The sequence below is a fragment of the Sinocyclocheilus rhinocerous genome, unplaced genomic scaffold (assembly GCF_001515625.1).
Source record: "Sinocyclocheilus rhinocerous isolate Xijiao unplaced genomic scaffold, SAMN03320098_v1.1 scaffold930, whole genome shotgun sequence".
In the NCBI taxonomy this organism is placed as follows: domain Eukaryota; kingdom Metazoa; phylum Chordata; class Actinopteri; order Cypriniformes; family Cyprinidae; genus Sinocyclocheilus; species Sinocyclocheilus rhinocerous.
This window is the reverse complement of record NW_015654101.1, coordinates 462,981-474,808: the sequence shown is the minus strand read 5'-3', so window position 1 is coordinate 474,808 and position 11,828 is coordinate 462,981. Positions and strand designations below refer to the sequence as shown.

At 35.3% G+C, this 11,828-nt stretch overlaps 1 protein-coding gene across 2 annotated transcripts in view; it reads right to left on the bottom strand.

Annotated features, from left to right (window-relative positions):
• Positions 1 to 424: 424 nt before the first annotated feature.
• gng12a (guanine nucleotide binding protein (G protein), gamma 12a) overlaps positions 425 to 11,828 on the bottom strand; it is a 26,780-nt gene continuing 15,376 nt past the window's right edge. For both annotated transcript variants that reach the window (XM_016523595.1, XM_016523594.1), the window contains 2 exons: positions 3,403 to 3,511; positions 425 to 1,715 (listed from right to left, as the gene is read on the bottom strand). In XM_016523595.1, coding sequence (XP_016379081.1) covers positions 1,590 to 1,715; positions 3,403 to 3,507 — 231 coding nt within the window. In that variant the 5' untranslated portion in view covers positions 3,508 to 3,511 and the 3' untranslated portion in view covers positions 425 to 1,589. The remainder of the gene's footprint in view (positions 1,716 to 3,402; positions 3,512 to 11,828) is intronic.

Below are 11,828 nucleotides of genomic sequence, written 5' to 3'. Positions count from 1 at the left end.
GAATATAGTATATTCTTTAAAAAATATATTTTTTACACTACCATTCAAAAGTTGTTGCTATTGTTTTAAATATTATTATTTATTTTTTTTCAGCAAGGATGCATTGAATTTATCATAATTGACAGTAAAGACATTTATGCAGCATTGCCATCACAGGAATAAATCACAAAAATATATAAATAAATTGTAAAACTACTTCACAAAATTACTGTGTATACTGTATTTTTAAAAATAAATACAACCTTGGTGAGCATAAACTTATTTCAAAATGTCAAAAAATACAAATGATCTTATTAACCTTTTGAACAGTAGTTTACTTGGTTTCAAACTATTCTATTTAACACCTAAGCCTTGGGGTAAAAAATTGTTTTGTTTCCTTTGTGTGTAATTAAAGGTATAATTCACCCAAAATTAAATATCTGTCATATCTGTCACCCATATGACTTTATTTCTTCTGTGGAACACAGTGATATCTTGCAGAATGGCCAAGTTGCACTTTTACATAAAATGAAAAAATCAGCTTTTACATATAACAAATTTTCATGACATACACTAGTACAGTACAAAATGTTTGACCGTAGATTTCGCAAGAACACATACATATGCGATGCACTTAGTTTTATTATTTCACAATTTTAATAAAACCTTTCTTTCAAGGTACAGTACATATAGCACATGTTATGAAGGGCTTGCAAAAATACAGAAATTAGAATAGAAAGAAACACCAAAAAGAACCAAAGGAAACTTGTTTCCTCACAGAGATACTGAGGTCACAGTTATTTGGTTGTGAATCTCAAATTCAAAAGCAAAAGGCACCTTAAATCTAAACAGAACAGAAAAGTTACTCAGTGTCAACAGATAAAACATGTCATCTTTTTATTTGTATATATCTGTAATAAGTGAGGACTGCTTTGAACAATCTAAGGCACATGGGTTTGAAAGTGCAGGGTAATCAGTTCTCTTTTCCTATAAACCACACCAGTAACTTGTCTCTAATGGTTTTGCGCATAGTGGTAGCACCTTTAATTGAGAACAAATCAGTATTTGTGGGATGTGAGATTTACTATATTGTTTTATTTACCCAGCATGCACTAAAACAAAATCACATTAGACTCATAATCCAAATCAAAATATGGATCTTTAAATTCCATTTATTTCAGTCAGTCCCTTTGCTATAAAACATTATTCATATGTACTGCTAGAGGAATATATAACACACGTTAAGTGAGACTTAATCAGTTAATGTAGTTGCAAGCTCCTTGTATCATAATGTGATGTGCTACTTCCCTATTTCAAACAAAGTGTAACTAAAGGCATCATTCGGTGGAAAGAGGAACTTATGGCCATTTTAAAACATCTAAACGGCTTGATTTATAGGATAAGATAAGTGATGCTGGTAAAGATGAGTTTTGATTCTAATCATTACCAAAATGGCAATTAATTAGTACTGATTGGAGTTTATTTACAGTAATAAATACTGTAAGAGCTAAATACAGTTAAGACATGGCACAAAGTTATACTAAGAAGCAAGAGCTGAACTTAAGACAAAGTTGAGTAGAAGTAATTAAATAAGATTAATGCTTGTTACACTACAATATAGTGCAGGGCTTTTTGTCCTTGAAGGGGTTTTCTGAGGCAGGGATGCCCATGAGCAGGGGGTCGTATTTGGCGTTTTCTCCACAGTAACGCATGAGGTCAGCTGAGGCCTTGGATACCTGGATGAGACGAGCTAGAATGTGAAAAATGTTCTTGCATGTTTTGTTTTGGTTTTATTTGTTTAACCCTTTAATGCAGTAAATCAGTAAAATTAGGAAATATTATAATTTAAAGTAAACAGACTATTTAAAGGGGTCATATGATGTTGCTAAAAAGAACATTATTTTGTGTATTTGGTGTAATGAAATGTGTTTATGCGGTTTAAGGTAAAAAAAAAAAACATTATTTTCCACATACTGTACATTATTGTTTCTCCTCTATGCCCCGTCTTTCTGAAACGCGTCGATTTTTACAAAGCTCATCGTTCTGAAAAGCGAGGTGTGCTCTGATTGGCCAGCTATATAGTGCGTTGTGATTGGCTGAATACCTCAAGCATGTGACAGAAATGTTACGCCCTTTACCATATGTGTCCGAGAGCGACGAGACAAAAACATTAAAACCCATTATAAACGAGGCATTTGTTGCATCCAGTTTTTACTGCATCGCGCCGTGTAAACATAAAACCATGTCTGCATTTGAGATCGGAGAAATTACAAAAAACAAGTGGTACTCTACACTGCTCAAAACTCGCGTTTTCTTTGCATATACATTTGGGCAGTGTTATGCAAATCTTCCCACACAGTGAAGTAGATGTGGGGGTGTGTTTAAACGAAGCGTTTTAGGAGGGCGTGGATGAGTCTTAACTTTTATAAAGAATATCTCTTTGGGTTTGAGACTTTAGCCTTTGCAACTTTAGGGATCTTATCTATTCACAAGCAGCTTGTAACACTCCAAAGATAAAGGAAAACTTGAAATCGCATCATACGACCCCTTTAAAAATATATTTCAAAATGTAAACTTATTGCTGTGACAACAAAACTGAATTTTCAGCAGCCATTATGATGCTTCAGAAATAATTGGAAAATGCTGTTCACCCAAAAATGAAAAGTTCAGAGTTGAAAAGCGTTTCTTTCTTCTGCTGAACATAAAAGAAGATATCTTGAAGAGTTTCTGGTCCCCCCCCCCGACTTCAATAGTTTTGAGAAAAAAAAAACACTATGGAAATGAGTGGGGACCAGAAACCATTTGGTTACCCATATTCTTAAAAATACCTTGTTTGCGTTCAGCAGAAGAAAGAAATTCATACAGGTTTGGAACAACTTGAAGGTGAGGAAATTATTACAGAACTATCTGAATTACCAGTGATTAAACAGCTGCTCAATGTTTTTATGGAAATCATGATACATTTTTAAAGGATAAATAATATTTTGATAAACAGAAAGTTCAAAAGAGCAGCATTTATTTACAACTGAAATATTTTCACATTATGAATGTAATTTTGATCAATTTAATGTATATATAGAAATAATAACAATGATCATTTCTTTTTTTAAATCGTACTGACCCCAAACTTTTGGAAGGTAGCATAACCGTTACCATTTTTTCCCCAAAATGATGTAGCCTTCATATCACTACCACAACATCACAGTCACATACACTCACATGTCCTTAATGTGTCTATACTATACATCATTCACTCAACAACTGAGGAGCATAAGCTCAGAACAATGAGGCCTACGAGCAAAAAGAAATATAAAACCTGTGCTAATTAAAAGAAAACAAGTTGCCAAAAAGATTGAATCCAAGATTTGGTGATAATATAGCATAAGAAAGATCTTTTAAAGATGCAAGGAAAAGAAAATGTACCTTTATCCTCTCAATACTGGCCTCGACTCTCAGTTGCTGTACCATCCTCCTAGCATGTGCCAGGTTGTTTGAGCCCACCATTTTAGAGGACATTTTTGAAACCATATAACTGCAAAAACAAAACAAAAAACACATAAAAACGTTATAAACCTACAGACATCATAAAAAAAAATCACACCACAACATAGCATCACCTTGTGCATCACCAGTTTCTCAGCATCAAAGAACAGAACTTGTCAAATCAACATCCTTACAGTAACAAACAGAATCGTTACAATAAAAATGTACAGAAATGAACACACGAGACAAGTCTACGCAATAAGAGCATCGGACTGGACTGTTATCAGTTAAAAGGAATGTTCACTAAAGTCAGTATTCGGCATTATGTACTGGCCTCTACAGTCCCACACCCCTGATATCCTTACTGACACAAACTTGAAGGTTATGTGCAATAGTTACTGACATACACTCAAATTATTCTTAATGCTCCACAGATAAAATGACGAAACCTTCTCAGGAACTGAAGTAATGCTGGAATTGAAGTGCTTGTACTGTGGAAAACAAGTTATGTCTTGAGCTTGGCTACTAGCATCCACAATTGGATTCATTATAATATTACAGTCCTGTTTAATATGCATCAGTCATGCCTTGCTTACATTTGATATGTACTTTATGCCACTAATACAAATCTACCCTGAAGACCTACAGTAAATCTACGTTTAGATTGTTTTTTGGTTTAATAAGCCAGTCTGACAGGATAAGGTAAATGAATAGCTCTCTGTTCAAAGCAGGGATGGGTCATGAAGGTCAAAATGTTTAGATTTTTTTTCTTTTTTTTTTGCATGTTTTTTCTTCTTCTTCTTCTTTTAAATTATGTTTAATTTGAACTGCAAGAACATGTTCTATGCCATAAGAAGCGCATCTCTAATCAGGGTCAGGTGAACCCAAACCGACGTAAGTATAGCAAATTCAAAAGTTCCTGTAATGTATTATCCATTTCCATGTTCCCGCATTCTCTGAACTGGAATACCTCATGAATACCACAATGAGTTAGTAAACACCATCTATTGTGACTCAAAAACACTGTAACAAAAGAGACAAAAAGTTTATTTTACTGACTTATGGGTAAAGGAAGAGGAAATATTGCAGCATTTTTTCCTCTGGTGGTGTTTTAGGTTACAAAACATTTTTTCACATGGGACATGTCCTACTTTACCTGGCTTGAGGAAGTTTGGCAGTGGCATGGTGTCACACACTTACAAAAACAGGACAGTGTTACAGTGCTCTCTATGTGAAAAGATTACATAATCACAAATGCACTTCCGTAATATCCAGATGCCAGTCGACAGACAGTCTGCACTACAAATATCCAGTGTAAGCTATTCAAGTTATAGCTAATCAAAAAAAAATGCAAGAAGATGTAAGAAAGAAGTGCAATTGCAATTTAACATGCAAATATTACAATGATATTAGATTTTGAAAGCTGAACATTCTATGAATGTACACTACAGTTCAAACGTTTAGGGTCAGTGAGACAACTTAATGTTTTTGAAAGAAGTCTCTTATGTTCACCAAGGCTGCATTTATTTGATAAAAAAAAAAAAAAAAAAAGTAAAAATGGCCACATGATCCTTCAGAAATCATTCTAACATTCTGATTTGGTGAAACATTTATTATTATTATCAGTGTTGAAAACAATTGTGCTGCTTAAGATTTTTGTGGAAACCATAATACACTTTTTCAGGATTCTTTGATGATTAGAAAGTTCAAAAGAACAGAATTTATTAGAAACAGAATTCTTTTGTAACATATAAATATATTTACTGTTACTTTTGATTAAAGTTAATTAAAGTTATGTAATCATAAATGCTTTTCCAGAATATCCAGACCTCAGTCGACAGATAGACTACAGGAGACTCTGTCTGCACTACAACTGTCCAGTTTAACCTATTTAAGTTCAGTTATATCAAAGAAACAGATTTTAAAAAGCATATTTAATGAGAAATAGAAAGGAGTTTTCCAAACATCATTGGTTTTTCCAATTATGTTTATGGCATGAAATACATTTGGAAAAAAATCCTTGGGCCATTTCCTATTGCTCTCATACTCATGAAGTCATGAAGGAACATTCTTAAATAATTTATTATGCCATCTAAATAAAACACCGGAACATTTAGGCTAAATACAGTAACAGAACATACAAAGTACACTGGATGCCATCATTTACAGTACACACTGCTTGAATTTTATGACCATGCCTGATTTTTTTAAAGATAGGAAGACAGTCTAAAGGTAAGTGTATGTCTATGCCTCAATCAAAGAAAATGTGCTGATGACCTTATGTTCTGCATACGGATGTGTAGATGTGTGTAGGGGAGGTACACAAAACATGTCCCTGTCTCAGTGTTACCCTATTAGCCTTGAGGTCACCAACTGCTGCCCCTAGACATGTTCATTCAGCAGATGTTATCAGTTCCTGCCACTCGCCTAGTCACATGATCTCACACAGTGACACCAGCACGGCCTGATCAACCGGCCATAGTAATGCAACCCATTCTCACTCAGCATGAACTACTGTGACTGCTCAGCACATTTGAACTCGCATCACCTGAAGGCAGCAAAAGAATAGTGTTAAAGTTTTAGGTAAGCTCAGGTTTTAAGCATTAAAGGTGTTGGGAATAAAAGACAGTTCAATATGCAGAAAGTGTAAGAAAGTCAAGAATACTAATTAGATGTTTAGGGCAGTGCTTCTCAGCCAGGAGGTTATACGATGCATTAGAGGACTAGTTCACCCAAAAAAGAAAATTTTATGACAATTTATTAACTCTCAGGCCAGCTAATATGTAAATGAGTTTGTTTCTTCATCTGAACAGTTTTGGAGAAATTTAGCATTACATCACTTTCCCAACAACGGATCCTCTACAGTGAATGGGTGCCGTCAGAATGAGAATTTAAACAACTGATAAAAACATCACAATAATCCACAAGTAACCCACAGGACTCCAGTCCATCATTTAATGTCCTGTGAAGTGAAAATCTGCTTGCTTGTAAGAAACAAATCCATCAAGATGTTTTTAACTTCAAACGAGTCCTCTATCCATAATATTGCTTTCTATACTGAAAAAGTGGTCTTGTCTGACTGAGGAGAGAAATATGCACAGATCAGTTTACAAGCGAAAACAGTTCTCAACAAATATTTTGGTGGATTTTGATATGAGAGGACAACAAGGGATGGATTTCAAAATCACCTTGATGGATTTGTGTCTTACAAACATGCCGCTTTTTGCTTCCCAAGACAATTGATGGACTGAAGTGTGTGCACTTGTGGATTATTGTGATGTTTTTATTAGCTGTTTGAACTCCCATTCTGATGATCACACTATGAAATGGTCATTTCATGGTGAATGACTGACAGGTTCAGAGGCGTAAAGATTACTGGTCTAATATCTGATAACCATCTCTCTTTCTCCAGGGTCTTTTAACGACTTTATGGAAATTTTATTATAGGTCAGTCAGAGGCCATTTCTACAGAAAGTGGTCTGTTAACCCCCAGGGTCCAGTTCTATAGAAACAGCTCTCAAAACCCCTTCACATTTATTCAACAGTTATTCTATGGAAAGCATCAGCCTAGACATTTTTATCATGAAAAGGATGTGAACGTGCGCTCATATCTAATAAACATGCAGTACAGCAGAATTCAGTATGTCCAGAATGAGACTGTCTTGTGCGGTTAGATAAAACATTGCCTAAACATTGATATTCTACACTGTAAAAAAAAAGAAAAAGAAAAAAAAAAATTATATAGTAAAAACAACGGTCAAATGACTGGCAGCTACGGCTGCCAAACAAAAACCTGGTCTGTTAACCCCCAGGGTCCAGTTCTATAGAAACAGCTCTCAAAACCCCTTCACATTTATTCAACAGTTATTCTATGGAAAGCATCAGCCTAGACATTTTTATCATGAAAAGGATGTGAACGTGCGCTCATATCTAATAAACATGCAGTACAGCAGAATTCAGTATGTCCAGAATGAGACTGTCTTGTGCGGTTAGATAAAACATTGCCTAAACATTGATATTCTACACTGTAAAAAAAAAGAAAAAGAAAAAAAAAAAATTATATAGTAAAAACAACGGTCAAATGACTGGCAGCTACGGCTACCAAACAAAAACCATAAAATTACAGTAAAATATCTTAATTGAAATAAAGTGCAAAAACATTTTTTTTACGGAAATTTTCATTAAAGGTTTTACAGAAAAAAAACTTATTTTACAGATTTTTCCTTGTTTCAATTATGATATTTTACTTTAATTTTACTGTTTTTGTTTGGCAGCCAGCTACTACCAGTCATTTGACCATTTTTTAAGCTGCGTTTTTTTTTTTTTACAGTGTACACAATCCTCCCTTCATTTAAGATATGGATACAGAGAGTAAAATTTTGGCCAAAAATAAGCTGAATTATTTTTATGTAATGGCCAATAATTGATAAACGACTTATTAAGAATCTGTACTATTTTGTCTAAATACATTACCAAGTTTGGGTCAGTAAAGAAGTCGTACACTCAGCAAAGCTGCATTTATTTGATATTTCAATATTTTAGAGAAAACCACAAAATAAATTTTACAGAATTCTTTGATGAATAGAAAGTTCAAAAGAAACGCATTTATTTGGAATATAAATCTTTTGTAACTTTATATGATTTTACTCTCAGTTTTGCTCAATTTAACGAGCCCTTTCTGATAAAAAAAAGTATTAATTTCTTTAACTTCAGTTTTAGTTTTCCAATTTTTACATCGCCTGTGAAAAAAATGCTCACTTATCGTAAAATCTGTTCTGTGGATCCATCTGCTTTTTCTGATTCAATAAGGGTTTCTACCTTGTCAGATTGTTTATTATCCAACTGTCCATCAGAAATATGCAGCATCTATAATAATACCATTTCTCCAATAGTAAGTAATACAGACCCTCTCATCTCCCAATAGTAAGACAATCTCTGTTCTAACGGCAGCTGCAGTGACGCAATGACTTTACCGATCAGAGATTGGCTGTTTTATTCAGAAGGCGGGACTATTCCACCATATTAGTGATAGAAAATATTATATCACCATACAAGGGTATAAATCTACCACTGCTCCAGTTTCACAGGGTGTTCCTCAAGGTTCAGTTCTTGGTCCACTTCTGTTTATCATTTATATATATCCACTTGGTGACATCATACGCATGCATGGACTTCAATTTCATTGCTATGCTGATGACATTCAAATTTACCTAACCACCAGCTCTGATAGGACATCACTGCCTGACTCACTTACTGCATGCATCAGGGATTTCAAGCATTGGATGTCCTTGAATTTCCTTAAACTTAATAATAACAAAACTGAAATATTGATGATTGGCTCTGCTACCTCAGTCAAAAGGATTGACCTGTCCTTTGAAATTGACGGGGTTCATGTTAAGCCTGCTTCATCTGTCCGTAATCTTGGTGTCTTATTTGACTCATCTCTATCTTTTGCCTCTCATATTTCTTCTGTTGTTAAAACTTCTTTTTTCCATCTTCGTAATATTGCACGTCTTCGATCTTCTCTAACTCTAGCTGATGCTGAAATCTTAATTCATGCATTAATCACATCACGTCTGGATTATTGCAATGCTCTATTTCTTGGTCTGCCTAAAAAACGTATTGCAAGGTTACAGTATGTTCAAAACTCAGCAGCAAGAGTTCTCACCTCCACCAGGCGTTCTGCTCACATTACTCCTCTACTGCATGATCTTCACTGGCTACCTGTGGCATCACGTATTCACTTTAAGATATTACTTCTAACGTTTAAGGCATTAAATGGTCTTGCGCCTCCATACCTGTCTGACCTACTGTACTCCTATTCTCCTGCCCGGTCTCTCAGATCATCTGAGCTTGGTCTTTTGTCCATTCCTCGTTTTCGGCTGTCCACTGTAGGTGGTAGGTCATTTAGTGTTAATGCTCCGAAATTATGGAATTCACTACCCCTTACACTTCGTAATATACCATCTTTGTCTACATTCAAGACTCAGCTAAAAACGTATCTTTTTAATATGTATTTTGGATAATGTGGCTATATGTGGCCTTATGTGTTTGTATTGTGTATATGGGTGTGCAAATGTTTTGTTTAGCACTATGTAAAGTGACCTTGAGCTATGGAAAGGCACTATATAAATAAAACTTCTTCTTCGTCTTCTTCTTCTATATATTTGCCCTCTCAACAGAATGGCAACAACCCAAATGAATCACCAATAATAGCAGTCACGTCTTGTTCTTTTGCGTTCACCGGTGGTCGACTTTTTGTGAGGGAGTGTGGGCTTTAAAAAGCTTTTAATCAAGCGTTAAAATGAGCCTCAAAATGGCATCCATACAACCACTGGCTTTATTTTCCCGGTGAGAGCTGAAATAATAGCCATGCAGTTAATGTGAGCTTTACAGCTGCCCAGAGGAATGTGAGACAGAAGGTTAGAAGATGCTCCTCCAGACAAAGGTCACCTTAAATCCACAGGTCAGAACATTTATGCTCCCCATGACAACCGTTGTGATTTTACACAGCCTTATCACTGGGTGTAATTATACGTAGTCCTTCAGAACAGTATTGTGAAAGCAGCTCTTTTGGCAGTCTGTGTCAAGTAATTCAAGGAACGTTCCTGTGTTTGGTGTCCACAAACAGCAAGGTTTAAGCAAATCATAGTTACATTAATAGGTGGTACAGTGCAAGATAACTGTCTGAAAATGTCTTAAAAATATGTTGAAATGTAATGAGCTTTTCATATCAATCTGCTATTGAATATAGTTTCAGATACACTCTCAAAAGTGTGTGGGTTTACATATTTGTGCAAAGAAAATTGATAACTTTTGCATAAACATAGAACATACAGTATCTCCAAGACATGTAATTTTATAGTAAGGGAGCAACTGACCCTTCACAAAGAGCTTGATTGGCAGGCGATCTGACCAATCATAACGCCAAATCTGCCATTTTGTCCAACAAACAAATCAGACAGGAGAGGAGATTAACGTGGGATGTACCGTAGTATTTAATAAGACTAGATCATAATATTGAATTTAATCAAATAAATAAGAGTGTAACATTTGCACCTGTAACAATGCTTGGGTTGTAACAGTGTCAGTTGTAACACTGACTTATTAGTTAAATTAATATAAGAGCACACTTCAAAAGTAATAATATTACTGATTAGTTTTCACCTTTATATGGCACTAATTATTTTATCTCTCAGCTATAATGGCAGTGGTACCTATACCTATTTTTTTCTTTCTTGTATAAACACTTTTTTCTTTCTTGCATAAATACAAAAAAGTTCCAAAGTTCCAAAAGTTTCAAATAATACAGTTTGGCAAATAGCAAAACATTATGGGGACAAAATGTCCCCACAAAGATGGCAATATCCAAAATCCTTGTGGGGACATTTTTTGGTCCCCATGAGGAAACAAGCTTATAAATCATATAGAATGAAGTTAAAAAGAACAAAGTGTAGGCGATAGAAAATATAGTTTATACAATATAAAAACCATTACGCCTATAGAATGTCCCCATAAAACATGGAAACCCAGCATGTGTGTGTGTATTTATTTATTTTCTATCCACCCACACATCCATTCATCTGCTTTAATGCAAGGATCCCCAAACTTTTACTTAAAATATGTACTTAAATATGTTTCTTATATGTCATCACTATAACTGCTATTAAAGAAATGCGCCCCTTGTTCCAATTGTCCCCTAGTAGTAGTGGTAGAAATGTCCTCATCTCCCTTTGCACTTTTTGCAGTTTGACCAGTGGTCACCTCTAGTTAATTCAAAGATTGCACCGAAGGGCTTGTGTCCTGCCTGGCTGTGAGGGGTCCGACAAGAGGTGAAGATCAGTCTGCTACAGTGTGGGAGAAGATATATAGGGTCAGCCTTCCCTCAGGATGGACTCTGAATTATTGAGTGACACTGACAGCATCAAGTGCCTTCTGCATTTGACAGGGCCCAGGGCCTGACCTCAGATTCACCCAAATCAGGCTTCACTTCAGTGGAGTCACTTTCTGTGAGAGCTTTGATATCATTATACCCAGAGCCCCTCACCTTTTGGCTGTGACTGCTTCTTTGAAAAAAAGTTAAAAAGGAGAGACGCTGGAAAATAGGGCAGCAGACAGCAAGGACGTGCGAAGCGAACAACTTTCTTTTGCTTGAGAATCACAGGAAAGTGAGAGTTTTTTTTATTTTTAGGAATTAGCTATTTGAAATTTCTGCAAATTAAATTCAAGGGCAAAGGCAAATAGCTGAGAGGATTAGAGCGTGTTTAATTTGTAAAGAAAACAGGGGAAGATTCAGCTTGGTCCTCTTCATTCTCAGCCACTTAAATGGCTTTGTAATTGAAAACAACTTCATAGAAGCTCCTTTG